Source organism: Ochlerotatus camptorhynchus, unplaced genomic scaffold (genome assembly GCF_037179485.1).
Source record: "Ochlerotatus camptorhynchus isolate MF236.1 unplaced genomic scaffold, CSIRO-AGI_Acam_v1.1 ptg000550l, whole genome shotgun sequence".
In the NCBI taxonomy this organism is placed as follows: domain Eukaryota; kingdom Metazoa; phylum Arthropoda; class Insecta; order Diptera; family Culicidae; genus Ochlerotatus; species Ochlerotatus camptorhynchus.
The window spans coordinates 2,827,679-2,847,607 of record NW_027041033.1 but is presented as its reverse complement, the minus strand read 5'-3'; the positions used below and the strand labels follow the sequence as shown (position 1 = coordinate 2,847,607).

At 42.2% G+C, this 19,929-nt stretch overlaps 4 protein-coding genes across 5 annotated transcripts; 3 read left to right on the top strand and 1 right to left on the bottom strand.

Moving 5' to 3' along the window:
- Positions 1-849: 849 nt before the first annotated feature.
- On the top strand, positions 850-2,891 carry Nup50 (nuclear pore complex protein Nup50). 2 transcript variants are annotated; one of them, XM_065236441.1, is made up of 3 exons: positions 850-983; positions 1,052-1,740; positions 1,802-2,891. In XM_065236441.1, exons 2-3 carry the CDS (start codon positions 1,065-1,067, stop codon positions 2,383-2,385), a joined length of 1,260 nt encoding a protein of 419 aa, XP_065092513.1. In that variant the 5' UTR covers positions 850-983; positions 1,052-1,064; the 3' UTR covers positions 2,386-2,891. The 2 variants fall into 2 exon arrangements, with proteins under 2 accessions (XP_065092513.1, XP_065092512.1); XM_065236440.1 differs by having other exon boundaries at positions 850-990.
- Positions 2,711-3,820, bottom strand: RpL35 (Ribosomal protein L35). Its single transcript, XM_065236454.1, has 3 exons — positions 3,711-3,820; positions 3,155-3,291; positions 2,711-3,087 (listed from the first exon to the last, which is right to left on the bottom strand). The coding sequence occupies exons 1-3, from the start codon at positions 3,711-3,713 to the stop codon at positions 2,856-2,858; spliced, it is 372 nt and encodes a 123-aa protein (XP_065092526.1). The 5' UTR covers positions 3,714-3,820; the 3' UTR covers positions 2,711-2,855.
- Positions 3,821-14,628: 10,808 nt separating this feature from the next.
- Positions 14,629-16,139, top strand: LOC135713291 (RNA-binding protein NOB1). The gene is made up of 2 exons (XM_065236375.1): positions 14,629-14,769; positions 14,840-16,139. The coding sequence occupies exons 1-2, from the start codon at positions 14,707-14,709 to the stop codon at positions 16,064-16,066; spliced, it is 1,290 nt and encodes a 429-aa protein (XP_065092447.1). The 5' UTR covers positions 14,629-14,706; the 3' UTR covers positions 16,067-16,139.
- Positions 16,140-16,988: 849 nt separating this feature from the next.
- mip130 (Myb-interacting protein 130) lies at positions 16,989-19,336 on the top strand. Its single transcript, XM_065236371.1, has 3 exons — positions 16,989-17,128; positions 17,189-17,954; positions 18,015-19,336. The coding sequence occupies exons 2-3, from the start codon at positions 17,224-17,226 to the stop codon at positions 19,213-19,215; spliced, it is 1,932 nt and encodes a 643-aa protein (XP_065092443.1). The 5' UTR covers positions 16,989-17,128; positions 17,189-17,223; the 3' UTR covers positions 19,216-19,336.
- Positions 19,337-19,929: the final 593 nt, after the last annotated feature.

Sequence of the window (19,929 nt, the reverse complement as noted above, 5' to 3'; positions counted from 1 at the left end):
TTTATCCACTAAAATTAAAACCAAAATATTTTTTTTTTGCCAAATAAATATTTTTTGAAAATATTTTAATTTTAATTCAAACTGCCCATTTAATTTTAACTATGCCACATTTTCAAGTCAAAAATAATCCACCATTAATTTCAACACTAATTTATTTTTCATTTGACAGTTCTACAATTCAATTTGAAAATTTGAACTTTTAAAAGTATCGAGCGGACAACTTTTGAATTGACGGTTGGTTGACTTTTATTTTGAAAGCTAACCGCTTTCTACCAAAAAGAACCAATGCAAACTTTTAAATCTACCAATGGTTTTTTTAATTTTATAAACGACTTTTCTTTGTGTGCAGTTACCAAATACAATCAATTTTGGAAATGGGTAAAAAGTACTCCATGATTTGACGTACAAGCTCTTTACCCATTAGTGGGTAATGATGTTTTACCCATTTTATGAGTTTACCTACTTAACCGCGAAATAGGCATTTTTTCACCCATTAATGGGTACTTTCCAGTTACAGTGATGTGGCTACACATGGCTTTTATTAAAGCCCTACAGTAAAAGTAAGGACGACTGTCACCACAAAACTGAAAAAAAGCTCTTCCAATCGAGCAAAGCGGTGCATTTTGACGGTTCGATTGGAACAACTTTTGACAGACGTCCGTACTTTTACTGTAGGGCTTTAGCTTTTATGTGTACACATATTAAGTATGTGTTCGCTGATGGTTTATAACTGGAGCGCGCTCACGGCTATTTGCGGATCAATTCACATGATCCAATGAACATTTCCAGTCGCAGGGGTACAGCGATCGCTTGTATCTGTCAAATTTTCCGGCAAAACCAAAGGCAAAACAAACGTGATTGTGCGTAAAACTGGTGCCGTTCCGCGTTCCCTGAAAACAAGATAATTTTTAATTTGGCTGATACTAGTTGAAACACTACTAACTATTTCGAAAGGTTCCTATAAGAACTCTCTGTTAGCCAAGGTAGCATGTAAGTACTCATTCTTGATAGATGCTGTGATATCGAACAAAGTATTGTTTACTTTTCCCAGAAAGCCGTTCATCATGGGGAAAATGTCGAAACGTAGTGCCCAGTCGGATCTCAACCACGACAATTGGAACGAGGAAGAGGAACCGGAGGAGGCCGGAAAGTTCGCCCTAGCAACGGAGGACGAACTCAAAAAACGAGTCATTAAAACAGCTCGCCGGCGTGTAGCCGGAGCAGATTCCGGTGCCGGTTCCGGCAGTGGATCAGTTTTCAGTGGCTTCAAGGGATTTGCCGCTGCAACGTCCACCCCGGCAGCAACAACGGTAGCGAAGCCAGCTGACGGAGCTAGTCCGTTTTCATTTCTGAGCAACATCACTAAACCGACGAATGGAACTGCCACTGCGACGGCAGCATCTCCGGGGGCAAGTTCGATTGCAAGCGCGACGACCTCCGCACTTGGTGCCAGTATTTTTGCATCCACCGATCCGAATAAGAAGATTTTCTCCGGGTTCGGAAGCCCTCCGAAGACGCTATTGGGCAGCGGCGGTGCGAACGAGAAGAAGGAGACAGGAGATGCAAAAACGGATGAATATGCGGCCAGTATCAAAGCGTTGAACCAATCGGTTGCGGATTGGATTTCGGACAAGGTGAAGGAAAATCCACTCTGCAAGTTGACGCCGATTTTCAAGGATTACGAGAAGTATTTGGGCGAAATTGAGGCCAAGAAGGATAAGGTGGAAAGCAAGGAACCTGGTAAGTTTTTTTTTTCTGAAAGCGATTTAATCATTTTGATTAAATTCCGGATTGTTTTTAGCCAAAACAACCCCGACTTCGGTTAAGAGTGGATTTACTTTTGGAAGTGTGTCCCCCGCCGCACCTGCGGCTACGACAGCTCCAGCAAAGACATTCAGCTTCGGAATCAGTACTTCGCCGGCCACGACACCCAGCACCGGTTTCACATTCGCCAATGTGGTGAAGCCTGTCGAGGAGAAGAAATCCGACAACAAGGAAGACGCCGATGCGGACGAGGATGAACCACCGAAGGTCGAATTCACCCCGGTCGAAGAGAAGGACAGCCTCTACTCGAAGCGGTGCAAGTTGTTCGTCAAGGTAGAGGGAAACTTCAGCGACCGTGGCGTCGGAACCGTGCACATCAAGAAGGTGGACTCCAAGGTGCAGGTGCTGGTCCGAGCGGATACCAGCCTGGGTAATATTCTGCTCAATATCATCCTGAACGAGTCCGTCCCACTGCAGCGGATGGGCAAAAACAATGTGATGATGATATGCTTGCCAACGCCAGACTCAAAACCGCCGCCAACATCGGTGCTTCTACGAGTTAAGACGGCCACAGAAGCCGACGAGCTTTTCGAGACGTTGAACAAGTACAAACCCAAGTAGAGCTGAGAAGTTGCGGTGGTACTTTGTGAACAGATGTATTCCTGATTATTAAATAAATTGCGATGGCATTGAAAATTGAATCTTGGGTGTTTACTATTACCGAAATTTCCCTACATTGACTCCCAGCTACTTACGACTGTCCCAAAGAAACCTAGAAAACTTTTCTTGATGTCCTAAGATCCCATCTCTGGTATTTCCTAGTAGGTACCTACGTTTTAAAATTTCCTCTAAATTACCTCAAACCCACCTGTGTGTTGATCACCTCATTCACATCCTAAATGGATTTCACTGTAAACTCTCAAGAAAATACTCCGAATACACTCGGTTGTTTCCCGTTTGGAACTATTTTTCCGGAATTTATTTTCTTCACTCCTTCCCTCCAGTATTTCGAACGAATCCCAACGGATCCGTTCTACAGTTCTTCCGCTTACGACTTAAAACAAAAGTGTTGAACAAAATTCACCCAAAGTTTAGGCTTTGACGGCGTACTTTCGCGTTGGGAACTTGGCGCGCTTCCGCTGTTCCTTCAGCGTCAATCGAGCGGCATCCCGGGGAGACAGGGCCTTACGCATAGCGCGGGTCTTCTTCGGGCGCAGATCCAGCGGGACGTACTTCTTGCCCTTGTACAACTTGCGCAGGTTGTCCTTGGTCTTGGTGTTCATCACGATGTAGACGCGAGCGATGGCCTTACGGACGACGCGGCTGTAAATCGGAAAAGAGATTCGGAATTGAGTGACATTCAACATACAAGCAATTGCAAACAACTCACATCTTGGACAGCTTGGACGGAGCACCGCCGGTGACCTTAGCCACACGCAGATTGAGTAGCTCAGTCTTGAGCTCCTCAAGCTGCTTGGTCAGCTCCTTCTTGTCCTTGGTCCTCAGTTCCGAACATTTCACCTTCACCTGCAGGAAAGGAAAGAAGAGACGAGCGAATCAGTATCAACAAATCGCTGCCATAACCTCACTCGATCCGGGAGGAACGTTTGTTTAGATATCGCAGTGAACAGTGGAAGTGTAGTCTTTGGTTTTAATCATTCCCGGTGGATTTGCGTCCCAGTGCTTCAACGGAGAAAACCTTGTGTCACATTAAAAGCTTCTTTGAGAACTACAATAATTGATCGTAACGTTAAATAGCACTCTTAAGTAGTCTCTTCTGTTGACCAAAAGGAAAACACCACATGAGGTGCCGGAAAGATCCGCTGCAGCACTCGACAAGGCCATAAATCCACTACCAAAACAATTCAACCACGAACCGGACATTATTTCCACTGATTTCACTGCGATTCTGGAATTATTCGGCCAGAAATACACGAAATATTAACCATTTTGATTGCTGTTGGAATGCACTCGCTTCCACTATTATAGACAGCTAGATTGGAAAAGAGCTGCGGGATGGACTGAAGTTTGTGACGTCACGTCCCGCTGTCAGACGTCGGGCCGTGTGCGTCGCTGAACTGAAATTTTATAGCAATCATCCGATCGAGCTCGGTGCATGACTTGCTCAAATGCATAAATAAAATTTTCGCAGCTCCCAGCTCATCCGAAACTCGATAATCCGACGAGCGTTTATCCGGAAAATGTTGGATTAAAAAGTATAACAAACGCTTTTGAATGCATTTTTCTGTTAAGTTTCAGATTTGTGCTGATTGGATTTTTTTTTATGGATTGGACAGTTAGATTAGCGAGTCAAACCCGATAGTCCGGTTTAGAAATACTCAGAGGGAGACTCGGAGGGAGAGATAGACGGAGAAAACAAAATACAATTCGGCAGCAGGGATTTGTTCCTAATACCCCAGACAGACTATGGCTTATATCATATATTATAGGCTGTCTTGCAATGAGCACTCATACATCTAGTTTTCACTGGAAATCCTATATATGAGTGCTCATTGCAAGACAGCCTATATTACATGATATAAGCCATAGTCTGCACGGGGTATAAATTATCTTGCAACCCTTGCTAGCTTCTGCATTTCAAATGACTTTTATTTTTGATTCGATTTACGTGATTTATGGGGTGATTGAATTTCTGTTCAACTGCAATACTCTCAAATTTATTCTAGTAAGAACTAGAGTAAGAATAAAAAATCCTCGTAAAAACAGCTAATTTGAATGTTCGATTGGCTCAGATTTTGACAGTTCTTTTGGCTCAAAACATTCTCTCCGCCCATCTCTTCCTCTGAGTATTTCTAGTCCGGTCATGATTATGTCGGTTTAGTGGGGGGATACTGTTAATAATACATTATTTATTTATGGGCCATGCATAATGCTCGGCATAATGGACATGAACGCCAGCACGAACGACTGAGTTGACACCTTGATTCGAGCAGTTAAAATTACGTTTACTACCACTCGAACTTCGAAATAAAACAATATTTTGATATTGTTGTCTTCTACACGTTCGTTAAATTTTACTCAAAACTGAGTAACATTTGACTCATTTTCATTAAATGAGGAACTACCTTAAACGTGAGTAATCTCCAGGGGGTAAGTAACTCTGCCACATTGAGTCTGTGCTTATTGTGTTTCACGTGTGTTTTTGGGTGTAGAATGGTGTTTCTGGGGTATTCAACCGAAAGAAATATATTTACTGGAAACCATATCCTCAACCAAAACATAACGCTGAATATGACAGATCCCTGTGCGACTTCTTAGCTGATGTTTGTTTAATGAAGAAAGCACAACCGACGTGAGGATTATTTGGAGCTAATACGACCACAGCCCGGAGCAACGGCTTTCAGAGTGAGACTAGAAAAGGACCGCCAGCTATACCTCTGACTTGCTGCGTCAGCAGCAGTAGTGCCAACAATCAATTCGAAACTAACGATTTTAAATTGGCTCACTACTTGACTAGCCTATTGGTCCCAAGCAAATCGATTCACGTACCTCATTCTAGTCGAAATACTAGTACTACGCAATGTTTGTTTTGATTCGCTATGAAAGTTTGACAGGTAAAATGAGGGGTTATTGGTTTTTCCTATGTTTCGAGGGGTGAATCGATTAGCTTGGGACCGAAGAGAGTACCAGAGCTGAGCCAAAAAGTTGAGCACGTTTCTTCGAAACCTTCTGGTCTTAGAGTTACCTCTATGGTAGTACCATACACACCAAATTTCTTAAATCTTGTTCGGTACTTTTTTTTGCTGGATTCGTTCTGTAAAATGTAATTTTTGCCGAAAGCTTTGTAAAAAGTATTGATTTACCAATTTTCCGCAATCAAAACTGCTGAATTTCCGTAATATATAGAAATCTACCGAAAACTGTAAATCAAAATTACTGATTCAAATTGTAAATTGCTGCAATTCCACAATACTCTAAACATTGTGACGAATGTGCTGTAAACATAATCTTTTACAAAAACAAACAGCAGTAATGTACCAGATTTTTGTAAAATATACAGAACAGATTTTTACACTTCACACTGTAAAGCTTTGCTGTCATTTTGAAGTTAAGTGTTCTTCAACTATCCTTTGTGACTAGTAAGTATGTTACTTTTTTCCTATAATCCGTCCAATTTACATCGAAAGTATTATTTATATTTTTTTTCATTTCTGGGCCAATTGCTTTCAGACGACATGGACATTAAATGGCCAAATGTTACACAAAAACCTCGTCCACAACAACAAAAAGCGAATTTGTGCACGGTTCGCTACTGGGTCGCTAACCACGGTCAGGTTCTTACTTTATATACGGACGCACGATGAAAATGTATGTTATTAGATAATAAATAAATGATTAGTCAAATGAATCTTCAGGTTTGTTGTTAGAAATAAATAATTAATTATTCAATAAAAATCATGTTATTAATTATTAATTCAGGCAAATTAAGTACAGCCATTCGGTAAAAATTATACCGAACGCTATATTGCAAACTTCACCGATCATTCAGCAAAATTTACAGTCCTGGTCAGTACATTTTGACAGCTCACAAAGGGAACAAAATTTACCGAACGGATTGTGAATTAAAAAATTACCGAACAGATTACCGAATGTTCAGCTGTTCCATATTCGGTAAAAAATAACGGTATACTGTAAAAAAATCTTAGTGTGTAGAGGTAACTCTAGTTAGGTGCCGAAGAAACGTGCTCAACTTTTTGGCTCAGCTCTGGTACTCTGTTCGGTCCCAAGCTAATCGATGCACCCCACATTAATGAGTTCTGTGAAACTGCTCTTTGCCGAGGACAAAGATCAATGTGTAGGCCGAGGTGGACAGGTTCAACAGTGGATCTTCGTCGGCTGAAAAGAATAACCCGGAACGAAAACGAAATACTTTCGAAAGAGAAAAACACGTGGTTGCAAAGTTACACGTTTTATTCAAGAATGGAAAAAAAAAACAACAAGGTAACTATTGGTGATGAGCGCCAAGGTTATTATAATGATATGCGCTACCAAGATACATATAGCACAGACAAACAGACGTAACTCTTTGAAAAACTTGTTCTTGAAAACATAGTATCTCAAAACACATAACCTCAGTAACGACATCTCTCTGGCTTCTCGCGGAAAACAAGCTTGCTCGCTAACTGGTAAACAATATTGCATAAAAGTTCTATAGAATGTATAGAAACGTCAAAGTGATCCGATGCCAGCGCTGCGGCGAGTAGTTCGCGGAACTGATAATATTCAAATCAACCGTTAAATGCATGAACGAAGATACACAATGAAGAGTTACGTCTGTTTGTCTGTGCATATAGTAACGAGGGGTGCACCGATGTAGCTCATCACAATGGACCTAACACGCTCCTCTGCGTAACTTCAGATGCAATTTCGAATGTCCTGGAACGTTCAGAGTTCACCTTATTTTACTCTGCTTTCTAACGTGATTGGATTCTATCACTTTATTTAGTTGTACCAACAATCAATACGAAACTAACGATTTTAAATTGGCTCACCACTTTAGTCTTTGGTCCCAAGCAAACGATTAAAGTACCCTATTCTAGTCGAAATTCTAGTACTACGCAATGTTTGTTTTGATTCGCTATGAAAGTTTGACAGATAAAATGAGGGGTTATTGGTTTTTCCTATGTTTCGAAAGGTGAATCATTTAGCTTGGGACCGAAGAGAATACCAGAGCTGTGCCAAAAAGTTGAGCACGTTTCTGCGGGACCTTCTAGTCTTAGAGTTACCTCTATGGTTGTACCATAGAGGTAACTCTAAGACTAGAAGGTCCCGAAATAACGTGCTCAACTTTTTGGCTCAGCTCCCCTAATAAAAAATAACCATAAACGAACGATAACCCAAATAATAGAACTATACAACAAATGGTTTGGATGATACCCAGAACACGTCGTTAAGCAAAATAACCATAACAATTTTATAAGGGTCTGGTACTCTCTTCGGTCCCAAGCTAATCGATTCACCCCTCGAAACATAGGAAAAACCAATAACCCCTCATTTTATCTGTCAAACTTTCATATCGAATCAAAACAAACATTGCGTAGTACTAGAATTTCGACTAGAATGGGGTACGTTAATCGTTTGCTTGGAACCAATAGGCTAGTCAAGTAGTGAGCCAATTTAAAATCGTTAGTTTCGTATTGATTGTTGGTTGTACGACCAGTGCCGGCTGTGGAATAAATCTGGCTAATGAACACAAAATTGGAGAGTGACTCGGCCAAGGCAAAAAAGACGACTACTGTTTTTGCTTGGGGCCTCCCTTAGCTCAGTCGGTAAAGGCGCAGCTACAAAGTAAGACCATGCTGGAGGCGGCTGGGTTCGATTCCCGGTTCGGTTTAGGAATTTTTCTGGTTGGAAAATTTCTCGACTTCCCTGAGCATAGAAGTATGATTGGACTTGCCACACAATGCAAAAATGGTACAGGCATCGAAAGCTCTCAATTAACAACTGTGGAAGTGCATCTAGAAGACTAAGTTGAGCGCACGCAATAAGCTAATATGCGATATGCAATAAGCTTTGAAATGCAAAGAAGACGAAAAAGAACTGTTTTTGCTCGTGTAGTGGAAAGTAGTTTTCAGAAAACTTGGAACTTCCTCGTATGTTTTTCATGTGAATTTCTAGCTAAACTGCCAAGATAATCGAGTTTGGATTTTCAATGTTCTTCCTCAGGAAGATAGCCAACCGGTACCTTAGTGAAGCCCAGCAAATCCACCAGCGTCAAGTTAATCACCTTCGATTCAGTTCTTCAAATCGATTTTGGACAAAAACCCCTTATTCCAGTCGATTCTGATAAAGTTTTTTGAAACCGCCAATGAAAGTTCTAGCGAATTTTACTGACGTTGTCACCGAAGAGGCTCCTGTCGATTCCGGTGGAGATTTTCGATGATTTTCTTGCATTCTCGACTGATCAAGTTCCAGTCGATTCTGGTGGAGAATTTCGATGCTGCCAACGAATGTTTCACTGGCTTTTACTGCTTTCTCTACGGAGCAGGTCAGGGAGCAGGTTCATGTCTGTTCCGGTGGAGGTTTTCGATACTGCCATCGAAAGTTTCAAAGGATTTTTCTAAAGATATTGACGGAGGAGGTTTCAGCCAATTCTGTTGGACTTTTTATAAAAAGTCCAACAGAATCGGCTGAAACCTTCGCTGCAACCAACCGGTGAACACTCGTGTTTATTTCAGTTACCGTGGGACGTGATTTGTGATTAGCCCCGGTCCCTTTCAAATTGTATCATTATTTATGTACGGTCTTTATATTTAAATGACGTTTCACATTCATCTAGTGATGGCCGATTTTCATTTGAATAATCGATTAATCGATTAACGAACCGAAAAGTATAATATTTGTAATCGGTTATATCATGCCGATATTGGCGTTGACCGCGACTCTGTAGCTCTTTACTCCTATGAGAAAATTCATAAGCAAACGTCAGACTGTGCGTGAAACATGGCGGACTTCGTACTATCAACAATCAATACGAAACTAACGATTTTAAATTGGCTCACCACTTTAGTAGCCTATTGGTCCCAAGCAAACGATTAACGTACCCTATTCTAGTTGAAATTCAATTACTACACTATGTTTGTTTTGATTCGCTATGAAAGTTTGACAGATAACATCAGGGGTGTGTGGATTCATGCAGAACATGCAGGGGTGAGTGAAATAGCTTGGGACTGCTTGGGACCGTTGTTCTGGTACTGAGTGAGCCAAAAATAATAATGATTTTCTTCGGGACCCAGTGGTCTTAGAGTTACCTCTATGGTACTATCCTGTCACTCCACCGAAAGTTCCCATAAGAAACTGACGATATTTGCTGGAAGAGCAAATTTTTCGACGGTGCCGTCAACGCCAATAAGCATTAACATCTCCAGAGGATCATCACCGATCGTTTCAAACGTGCTGCACTCTCATTGGTGGAAAAATGGCAGCACAGCGAACAAAAAAATAATCGATTAGTTGTTAATCGAGTAATTAAAAAATGGGGCATCTCTGATTTTGGTGTGATTGTTTTGATACAAATGAGCGCAAAATTTCATCTCTACCGAGGGGGCAGCAAAACCACAAAATTACCTTGAATACGGGGGGTATTGATTGGATGAAAGGGACCGTGAAAGAGGACACTAAAATAGAAAGTTTTTCTTCCGACAGTTTCATCTTAGTATTCTCGATGAACATTTCAAATGGTCCTATCTGCTTTGATCGATTCTCTTCATCGACTTTCTCTTTTCATAACCACTGCTATGCAAACAGATTTCGCGCTAATTCTACCACATAGTTTGATAAAGGAGGTTCTTATCTAGCGCCCAAAACGTCAAATACAACAGGGAAAGGTTTTGCAGCTGAGTTATTAACGAAAGAGAAAGTCGATGAAGAGAATCGATCAAAGCAGATAGGACCATTTGAAATGTTCATCGAGTATTCATCTTTGCTGCAACCTCCTCCGTCAATATCTTCAGAAAAATCCTTTGAAACTATCTAAGTATATCTAAAGATGCTTCCAACCAAAGGTCCGGTGAATTTGATTGCATTATCGGCGAAGCAGGTTTCTTACGATTCCGGTGGAGATTTTTATGCTGCCCGCGTTGCTACCAACGATAGTTCCGGTGATTTTTTTACTGAATTCTCATCGTAGCAGGTTTCTATCGATTCCGGTGGAGAGGAGGAGAATCCCTCGGAGATTCCTCTCGATATAGGTGGAAGTTTTTAGTGCTGCCAACGAATGTTCCGGCGGATTTGACTTCATTCTTATCAGAGCAAATTCCAGTCCATTCTGGGGGAGATTTTCAATGCTGCCGACAAAACTACCGGTGGATTTATCTGATTTCTTGACGTTTCCGGTGAAGATTTTCGATGCTGCCCACAAAAGATCCTATGAATTTTTCCGAGAATTGATCTATATTCTCGACAGAGCAGGTTCATTTCGGTTCTGGCTGGTGGAGGATTTCGATGCTTCCAGCGGATTTCACAAGATCACAACGGAGAAAGTTTCAGTCGATTCTGGTGAAGATTTGGTGCAACGGATTTTTTTTTCAAGTCTCCACTAGAATTACTGTTGACAGCATTGAAAATCTCCACCGCAATAGAGTGGAGTTACCTTTATGGTGGTGGTGGAACCCCCTACGTCGACAAGGTCAGATAAAATCCACTGAAGCTTACGTTGGCAGCATCGAAAATCTCCACCGGAGTCAACTGGAGCCTGTCCCCTCGCCGATTCCGTCAATTCAAGCATAACTTTTCAAAAGGACGTATGTAACATTGGATAGGAAATGAGAAACATTGGATAGCAATGTCTATATGAGATTATTAAATGCTATTTAAAAGTTAATGCTATTTTTTAAAATCTGTTTGAGCTATTAGTTGGATAAAGGGATACCGTTTAAGAGAATTGTGAAAAATGTCGAGTTTTGCAAACACGGACAAGACTTTTGATAAAACAAAATCATACACCTTTTACTTGTGTACTACTCACATACACCCTGATTGATTCGTCGTATCACACCTTGATTGTTACATACACCCTGCATGATCCGTCTATTTGACAGAAGGGTTTTCACAGACGTCAAATCAGATACACCGGTTTTTGTTTTGCAGTGAAGATACGTCCGCAGCTCAAAAAGCATTGAGGAATTGTCGGTTGGTTGCGAGGTTGGTTGGCTTATTTACATAACTACCCAGAATTGTGAAATAATCGATGTTAAAACTGGAGATGAGAGGGTCACCGCATTATCTGCTGTCAGATGTTATACGTTTTGTGTTTTTTGTATTAAGAAAGCGCTGGTCAGATTGGTATGTGAAGTTCAATATTAAAGTCAAGATTAAAGTGCAATTTTATTAGAATATTTTTGAAATAATAAACATGTTGCTCCCGGAAATACAAAAACAAACATACAAACTTGACGCATTTGCTGATTGATAGTGGTTGCTTTGTTTTTTCACATACGACGCTTCACTGTAAGCGTATCTGCAGTTTTTGTGTTATCATCAAATTTTAACAGTTAAGCCATGTTGACAATAAAAGGGTGTATCACCACCATTTTAAAAACAATGAAAGAAGGTCACATAGGGCGTTCATTAAATATATTTTCCATAATTATGCATTACAATCTCAAACCTTGTTTTTCATTAACTCGTAGGAAAAGCATGTATTTTATATTCGGTTTGATGCAAAATATCGATTTGTTTATTTTTGCGACTTACGTCCTTTTGAAAAGTTATGCTTGAATTATTCCGAAAAATGCACTGGTACTAAAATCTGAACCGGATCAACTGGAACGTTCTCCGATGTAAATTCAAAAGAATCCCCCGGAACTGTCGTAGGCAGCTTCAGCAGTCTCCACTGAAATCGAATAGAACCTCCTCCGTCGAGAATTTAGAAAAACTTTCAGTTTCAGTTAAGCTGGGTTTAGACAGGGCAAGTCAATTGAGCAAGTCAGTTGAATTCAACTGACTTGAACGCGAATTGAACGTGTAAACCATACCATTCAACTGACTTGATCAACTCACTTGAATTGAAAAAAATTGAACAAGACTCAACTTTTCAAGCCAATTGAATTCAACCATAGAGGTAACTCTAAGACTAGAAGGTCCCGAAATAACGTGCTCAACTTTTTGGCTCAGCTCTGGTACTCACTTTGGTCCCAAGCTAATCGATTCACCCCTCGAAACATAGGGAAAACCAATAACCCCTCATTTTATCTGTTAAACTTTCATAGCGAATCAAAACAATCATTGCGTAGTACTAGAATTTCGACTAGAATAGGGTACGTTAATCGTTTGCTTGGGACCAATAGGCTAGTCAAGTGGTGAGCCAATTTAAAATCGTTAGTTTCGTATTGATTGTTGATTCAACTGAGTTGATCATTTGACTTGCCTAGTCTAAACCCAGCTTTAAGTTGCCAGCATCGAAAATCTCCCCCGGAGTGGACTGCATAACAAAATCCACTTCTTGGCAGCATCAAAAATCTCGTGTTTCTGGTAGCCATATTTGTTGTTTTATTTTACATAGTTGAAGATGCTAATTTAAAATAACAGACTGTAGTGGTAATTTTTATACGATAGATGGAGTAGATGAAAGCATAGAGTTGATAGTTCCGTTAGAGTACGGCAGTGTGAAGATTGTATATCGAGCTAGGACAACTTTTAAGGAAGGTACAAATCGGTTTTTTCATCTCTCTTTACCAAACTCCCCCTTTGGAGAGGGATGGTGAGGGGTGTCCCCCCCGCGCCAGTGGTGGCGGGGGGGGGACACCCCTCACCATCCCTCTCCAAAGGGGGAGTTTGGTAAAGAGAGATGAAAAAACCGATTTGTACCTTCCTTAAAAGTTGTCCTAGCTCGCTTGTCTAATATCTATATACAATCTTCACACTGCCGTACTCTAACGGAACTACACACAAAAAATAATCATTGATAAAATTAAAAGAACCGTTGATAGAATTAAAAGTTTGCATTGGTTCTTTTTGGTAGAAAGTAGCTAACTTTTAAAATGAAAGTCAACCAACTGTCAAAACAAAAGTTTAGCATATTATTAATTTTAAAAGTTTAAACTTTCAAATCAAATTGTAGAACTGTCAAACTAAAAACCAAATACTTTTATATTGATGTTGGAAAAGTGTTGCTTCAAAAGAAGGCTATTTCACCGCAATTAATATAAGTTTTCACCTCAAATAAGAATTATTTTTAATTTAATTGCTTTTATGTAAAAGGGAAATAACCAATATTTACATTTATTTATTTAGTATTTTGTAAATATTCATATTTCTATTTTTCATTCACATCAGGATGTTGATATCAGGGATGTTGTCTTTGGCGAATGGCTTTAGTGAAGGTTTTCTCCCAGACGCGGGGATACAACATGCAGCGGACTTGCTCGAACGGAAGTGCATCTTTTTTTCACAGCTGGCCGGTGATAAGCAGGAAAACCTGGTGCGACAAATCTTACCAGTGTCCTATAGAAAAGAACGGAATCTGTAATCCCTCCAGCGATACATTGTAAACGCTATTGATAGCCACCGAAAGCATCTTTGCAGTGTGCTCTAACGTCCCAATATGCTGGCGATCTGGAAAATAATCATCTTGTTTTCAAAACTACCCTCAAAATATCTAGACAGTAGTTGCAAACTTACCTTCTGCGAAAACTTTACTCTTTCTCATTGCCTCCGCTTCCGGAATCGGTTCCCGGAACTGCACGATGCACGATTGATTTTCTGCGGTTTGATTCTAGTGTCTCATACTATATGCCCTATTGGATTTTTGGACCATGACAATGAGCTTTTCAAGAGGTGATTTTGACAGTTGTACAATTTTTATTTTAAAGGTATGAACTTTTAAAATTACATGTCGATAATGAAAGAAAAACTTTCAAACAAAAGAAAAACAATTCATTTTGAAAATATTCATAGTTGAAACTACCAAATTCGAGAAACTTTTAATTTGAAATGTTAAATTTTTTAAAGATACAATTTTTGTTTTTTGTGTGTATCAACTCTATGCTTTCATCTACTCCATCTATCGTATAAAAATTACCACTACAGTCTGTTATTTGAAATTAGCATCTTCAACTATGTAAATCGTTGACTTCACGTAGAAGTTATACTAAAAACATATAGTCAAAGTGTTTTATTTTGATTACCGGTACGCGATAATGGCGTCCCAATCACTGGCCTGATTGCTAACTTCATAGGTTACAATACTTATCACGAACTTTAGAAAATAAGAAAACTGTTTCCGGTTCGCTCACGGCCTTGCTATAAAATTTATAGCACACTCCTTTTTGACGTTTATCCTATCTTCGCAAGCAAATCAAACGTCAACGCATTTTTGTTTTCCTTTTCACCCCAATTTCAGATAATTCGCACCGCGCAGTTTCACGTGCTGGAAATGTTTTCCTTGTAAAATCAAATAATTCCGTGACAACCCCAGGAAAAATGTCCAAATTTATCCATCTCGTCGTCGATACATCGGCATTCATCAAAAATGTCCAACTTCAGGTGAGATTAGCATGATAAGTGTTTGATTCAAATGTGTTTCAACTTCAATCAGTTTGTTTTGGTTCCGTAGGACGTCGCCGAAAACTGCTACACCGTGCAGGGTGTGTTGGACGAAATCAAAAACGATCGGCAGCTGAAACGGTTGGTCGTGTTGCCGTACAGTCTTCAGGTGCGGGAACCGGATTCGGAAGTGCTGGCTAAAGTGACCAATATTGCCAAAAAGACGGGAGATTTCGCTTCGCTTTCACTGGTGGATCTGAAGGTGGTAGCTCTAACGTACCAACTGGAGAAGGAACATGTAGGAACGGAACATTTGCGAGACGAACCCAAACCGGCCAAGACAATATGTTCCGGGCAGAAACCACAGGAGCTGGTCGGTACCGGGAAAGTACTCGGATTCTACGATGGCAAGAAGCGGATGGAAACGGAACAAACCGTTCAGAATGAGGAAGAAGCATCGGGAATGGAAGTTGAAGTTGAAGTTCGGGATGAGGCGAGTGACTTGAAGGAGAAGTTTGCGGAGTTGAGCACGGAGGAAGCACAAGAATTGGAAGAAGGGCTTCTGAAAAAGGTCGAGACCCCAGAGGCAGAAATGGAAGAGGAGTCGGATGAGGATTGTGAGGAAGAGGAGTTTTCCGAAGAGGGAGATGAAGCGGATGAGGAGGGTGAAGACGATGATGATGAAGGATGGATTACTCCGTCGAACATCAAGGAAGTCAAACGTGACTATGGCACAGATCTGCTGGAAGAGAACACATCGCCGGTCGCTTGCATGACAACGGATTTCGCAATGCAAAACGTGCTGAAGCAGATTGGACTGCACATTGCCGCTCTGGATGGTCGGGTAATCAAACATGCCCGGACGTACATTCTGCGATGTTACGCGTGCTTCAAAACGACGTCAGATTCCACGAAGAAATTCTGCCCCAACTGTGGCAACAACACACTGAAGAAGGTTGCCGTCAGTTTGGACGCGAATGGACAGCAGGTGATTCACATCAACACGAGAAGGCCGCTGACGGCTCGATACAAGAACCGTCCGGTATCCAAGTTCGATGGTGGCAAACATGCCGCCAATCCGCTACTGTTCGAAGACCAACCGCTACCCCAGCAGAGAATATCGGCCAAGGCGAAGGCCAAGACCAACGCCCTCGGGGATGACTATACGGCCGGATATTCGCCGTTCGTGATGAGGGATGTGGATTCCCGTTCGGCGGTGCTCAGGGGCAAGACCAACTTGAAGCAGTGGATGCAGAACTACGAGTACGATAACCAAAGAAGGGGTTACAAGAAGTAGGTGCGAGCGTGCTGCTGTTATAATCTAACAGTGTATTATAATGAAGATTCAATAAATGGTTGTTTAACCTATATATCAATTAAATCAGAAACGGAAGCTATAAAGCTTTCAAAATTCGACTCGACCAATGAGAACGACACAAATTTGAGTTTAGTTTACTCATAAATCACAACAAGTGCAGGAACTCGGCGATGAGTAAATTTGCCTCATATTTTTCCAGGGAATAATACCCGAATATGTGAAAAGTAAAGATTGTATTCACTCAGTCTATTGTTACTACTCCTAGCCTGAGTAATATTTTCGTCATTTTTCCGGTCGATTTTTTAGGTTTTGAGTTCCTGCACTTTTTGCGATTGTGAGCAAACTGAACTCAAATTTGAGTTGATCTCATTGGCCGTGTATGCAAAGGTGATTGCTAGCTGAGCATTGCAATATGTCCTAAATGTCGCTTTGGTGGAGACTTTCTCATTGTATAACCCAAGGCCATGCAAGAAAGCCCATTTCGTGCTATTTTCGATCACCCATATTCTCGTTTACGTCGGCACAGTATTTTTCACACAAAAAAATGTTTGTGTATGAAAAATACGGTTTGATAATAAACGAGAACATAGGTGATTTACCATATATAAAGTTTTAAAGAAAGTTCGAGTTGTTTGAAAACGAAAATTACGGTGATATAATATCGTCATCGATCAATCAATGTCATATGATATTATATTATGATTCTCCCGATTCTCCTCGACTCTTATAACGAAGAACAAAATTTGTTAAAATACTCAACAAAAATTCGATGCACACAATTCGGCAGCACTGGCCGTGTTCGCATCGGCGAACGTGCCCCACATCGTTTGCTTCTTTTCTTCGCGTCCGCTTCTCGCTCGCATCTTTTTCGCTAGAACTGTCAAATTTGCACGCAAGCAAAGCTGACCTGAAACTGGCGCAAGAAATAAATAATTTGAAAAAATCCTTCCAAATAGTCACTTTTCACCCCTTAGCCACCTTTGTCGGTGGGTTTTCTTCAAGTGTGAACTGTTTTCCCTGGCGAGCGTTGCGGATTCAAAGGTAAGTCGGTCGAAATTGCTCCCAACAGATCGTTAACATCGTTATCTCACGCCCCCATAGCCGTTGTAAACAATCGTCGCAGCACAGCGGAGAAGATGTCTTCGTCGGATGAAAAAGACGACGGCGGTGGCGGAGGGCCATCGTCATCCGGCGAATCGGAAGTCAAAATCAAAGAGGAACCGGAGGTGGAAGATTCCGCAACTGCGCTGATGGAAGTGGACGGTTCTCCGCCTCCAGCCTTTGGGCCGGCTGCTCTGGGGCTTCACCCGGTTGGGACCAAGTTCCCGGAGAAGATGACCCCGACGAAACCGACTCAGGTGCTCAATGCTCGCGGGATGCCGGCCAGAATAAGGAAGAAGAACAAGATGTTCTTTGATGAAGATCTGCTGATCAATGACCGGATTCCGCCGAAGGGTAGTCCCCGGAAGGGAGCGGCCACAGTTGGACCTGGAGGAACGCCTTCGGCGACTTCATCGCCGCAGAAGGGTTTGGTGACGCCGGGAAAGAATGTGATCCGATCGGGCCAGAAGAAGAAGATACTGTCGCGGTACGACAGGATGAAAGACAGTATGAAGAAGCGCAAGGTAGATCCGGACGAGGGCAGCTCACTGCGGGTGATCAATCCGATTGCGCTGCTGGATAAGAAGGCTAGTCAGAGGATTGGACTCAGGTTGAGAAATTTGCTGAAGCTCCCGAAGGCGCACAAGTTTGTCAGCTACGAGTGGTTCTACAGCAACATTGATCGGGCACTGTTCGAGGGGGAGAACGATTTTCAGATGTGTATGAGGGAGATGTATCCGAATCTGACGACCAGACATTTAACGAGGTAGGTGGCTCCAAACCGCAAACCTTAGATTGAACTCAAATCTTCACATTCTAATTTCAGAGCTGAGTGGAACAAAGTCCGCCGGACCATGGGCAAACCGAGGCGTTTTTCGGCGGCATTCCTGGAAGAGGAACGGCGTGAATTGGAACGGAAACGTCGCAAGATCCGTCTGCTGCAAACCAAGCGATCGGGAGACGTTTCGTTCGTTCGGGACCTACCGAAGGAGATTCCACAGCAGCTTTCCGTGGGAACTAAGGTGACCGCTCGTCTGCGGGCTCCCCAAGACGGTCTATTTACTGGAACCGTGGAAGCGATCGACGTCATGTCCAGCTCGTATCGGGTTTGCTTCGATCGGCCCGGATTGGGCTCGCATACGATTCCGGACTTCGAAGTCGTGGCCAACGATAACCCGGAGAAGATTGCCCTGAATACGATCACAAAGGACTTCCGACCAAAGTATCAGAATGCTTCGTTCTATGTCGCTTCGCCTGCCGTCAAGAATCCCATCACCGGCATCAAGGGCGATCCGCTGCTCGGTGGCGATAGCTATCCGAAGATCCCCGGAATGCCGGAAAACAAGATGCTCTTTCCGAAGGATAACATCGGTGGATTCCCGGTCAAATTGCTGGAGTTGATCGTTCGAACGCGGAAGACCCTTTCGGCCAAACAGATGAAATTGCTTCGGTTACAGAATATGAACTCGGAAGCGGAGATCTACAAGTCCTACGGGGATCCGTTTCCGGAGGAGTTTCAGAAGCGCTACGCCTCGCTGGTGGTGGCGATGGAGAAGCTCAATCGGGACATTCATCAGCAGCTGAACCAACTGCAGGTCAGTTGTAAGAACCTGGCGCAGGATCCAGCGGTCCTGGCAATGATTTCCCCCAGTCATCTCAGGGAACAGTGTCGCGATCAGGCGGACGAAACTTTCGACAAAAACAACAACGGCCAGTTGACGAACGATGCGATGATCAAGCTAATTAAGGATCTCACCACGATCATGTACGTGGCATCCAATCTGGGGCGGAACGGGGATCAGACGGAACACTGTCTGGAGGTGCTGAGGGGCTGCATGGAGGAAACCAAGGGCCGGTTGGACTTTGACAATATGGTGTCGTTTCAGCGGGGGGTCGTTCAGCACATGAAACACATCCAGGCGGGCTTCGAGGCGGCTCATAAGCAGAAGATGCTGGTCGAAGAGCAGCAACGGCAGCTGAAGCAATCCGAAGCGGCTTCGGTGTTGGATTCTGCTGACGGAATTTGAGCAGGGATGTGTGCATTTCTATCTTCTTTTGTATTAATTTTCCACGCTTTAGGTTAGTAGATTTTTTTTTCTCATAATATCCATTTGCATTACGATATAATAAATGAATTCGGTAAAAATTTAGGAATTGCGTTTATGGAAAATTTTGAAGGCCCTTGGGCTAGGTGGGCTAGGTCTCTTGGTTGAGGCTTAACCGCCCTGACGGTCCACCTCAGCGGCGATGTCCTGTCGGGTTCCATTCCAGCGCTTGCTAGAAGATTTCGTTTCCGGGCGGATTTCGTCGAACCTTTTTTAACCCTATTCCAAATTCAAATTAATTTGCCCTAAGAACGTCATTCATTGCCTTATTTGTTGTAATTGTAATTTATCAGCACACACCCTGGTCGACCACTGTAAACCAATCTGCCGTTAAGCGAGTGTGTACCTACTGAAACCTGGCCGTAGGCCTATGCTGGACCGTATAGCATAACGACCTTCTTCCACTAGCAGGCCTGTTTCTGTTTGTACAGACAGTCCCACTAGTTTCCGATACATTTATAGGGGATAGTAGGAGATTAAAAGAATTGAGAAGAGTTATAGAGGTTTTTTTTGTTGTTGTTTCGCTGAAAAGAGAGAAACAGAACTAAACGAAATTACACCTGCTGAAAAAAGATAAGTCTATTATTTTGGTTAGTGATCGTTTGGATTTGGGTCACCCCACGTTGTGTTTAGGTT

Bases quoted from the DNA above. Each gene is read 5' to 3' on its own strand.
- LOC135713291 (XM_065236375.1), top strand. From the start codon at position 14,707: ATGTCCAAATTTATCCATCTCGTCGTCGATACATCGGCATTCATCAAA. The intron at 14,770-14,839 runs GTGAGATTAGCA...TTGGTTCCGTAG, and splicing joins TCAAAAATGTCCAACTTCAG to GACGTCGCCGAAAACTGCTA.
- Nup50 (XM_065236441.1), top strand. From the start codon at position 1,065: ATGGGGAAAATGTCGAAACGTAGTGCCCAGTCGGATCTCAACCACGAC. The intron at 1,741-1,801 runs GTAAGTTTTTTT...GATTGTTTTTAG, and splicing joins GGTGGAAAGCAAGGAACCTG to CCAAAACAACCCCGACTTCG.
- mip130 (XM_065236371.1), top strand. From the start codon at position 17,224: ATGTCTTCGTCGGATGAAAAAGACGACGGCGGTGGCGGAGGGCCATCG. The intron at 17,955-18,014 runs GTAGGTGGCTCC...TTCTAATTTCAG, and splicing joins ACGACCAGACATTTAACGAG to AGCTGAGTGGAACAAAGTCC.
- RpL35 (XM_065236454.1), bottom strand. The intron at 3,088-3,154 runs GTGAGTTGTTTG...TCCGATTTACAG, and splicing joins CCGTCCAAGCTGTCCAAGAT to CCGCGTCGTCCGTAAGGCCA.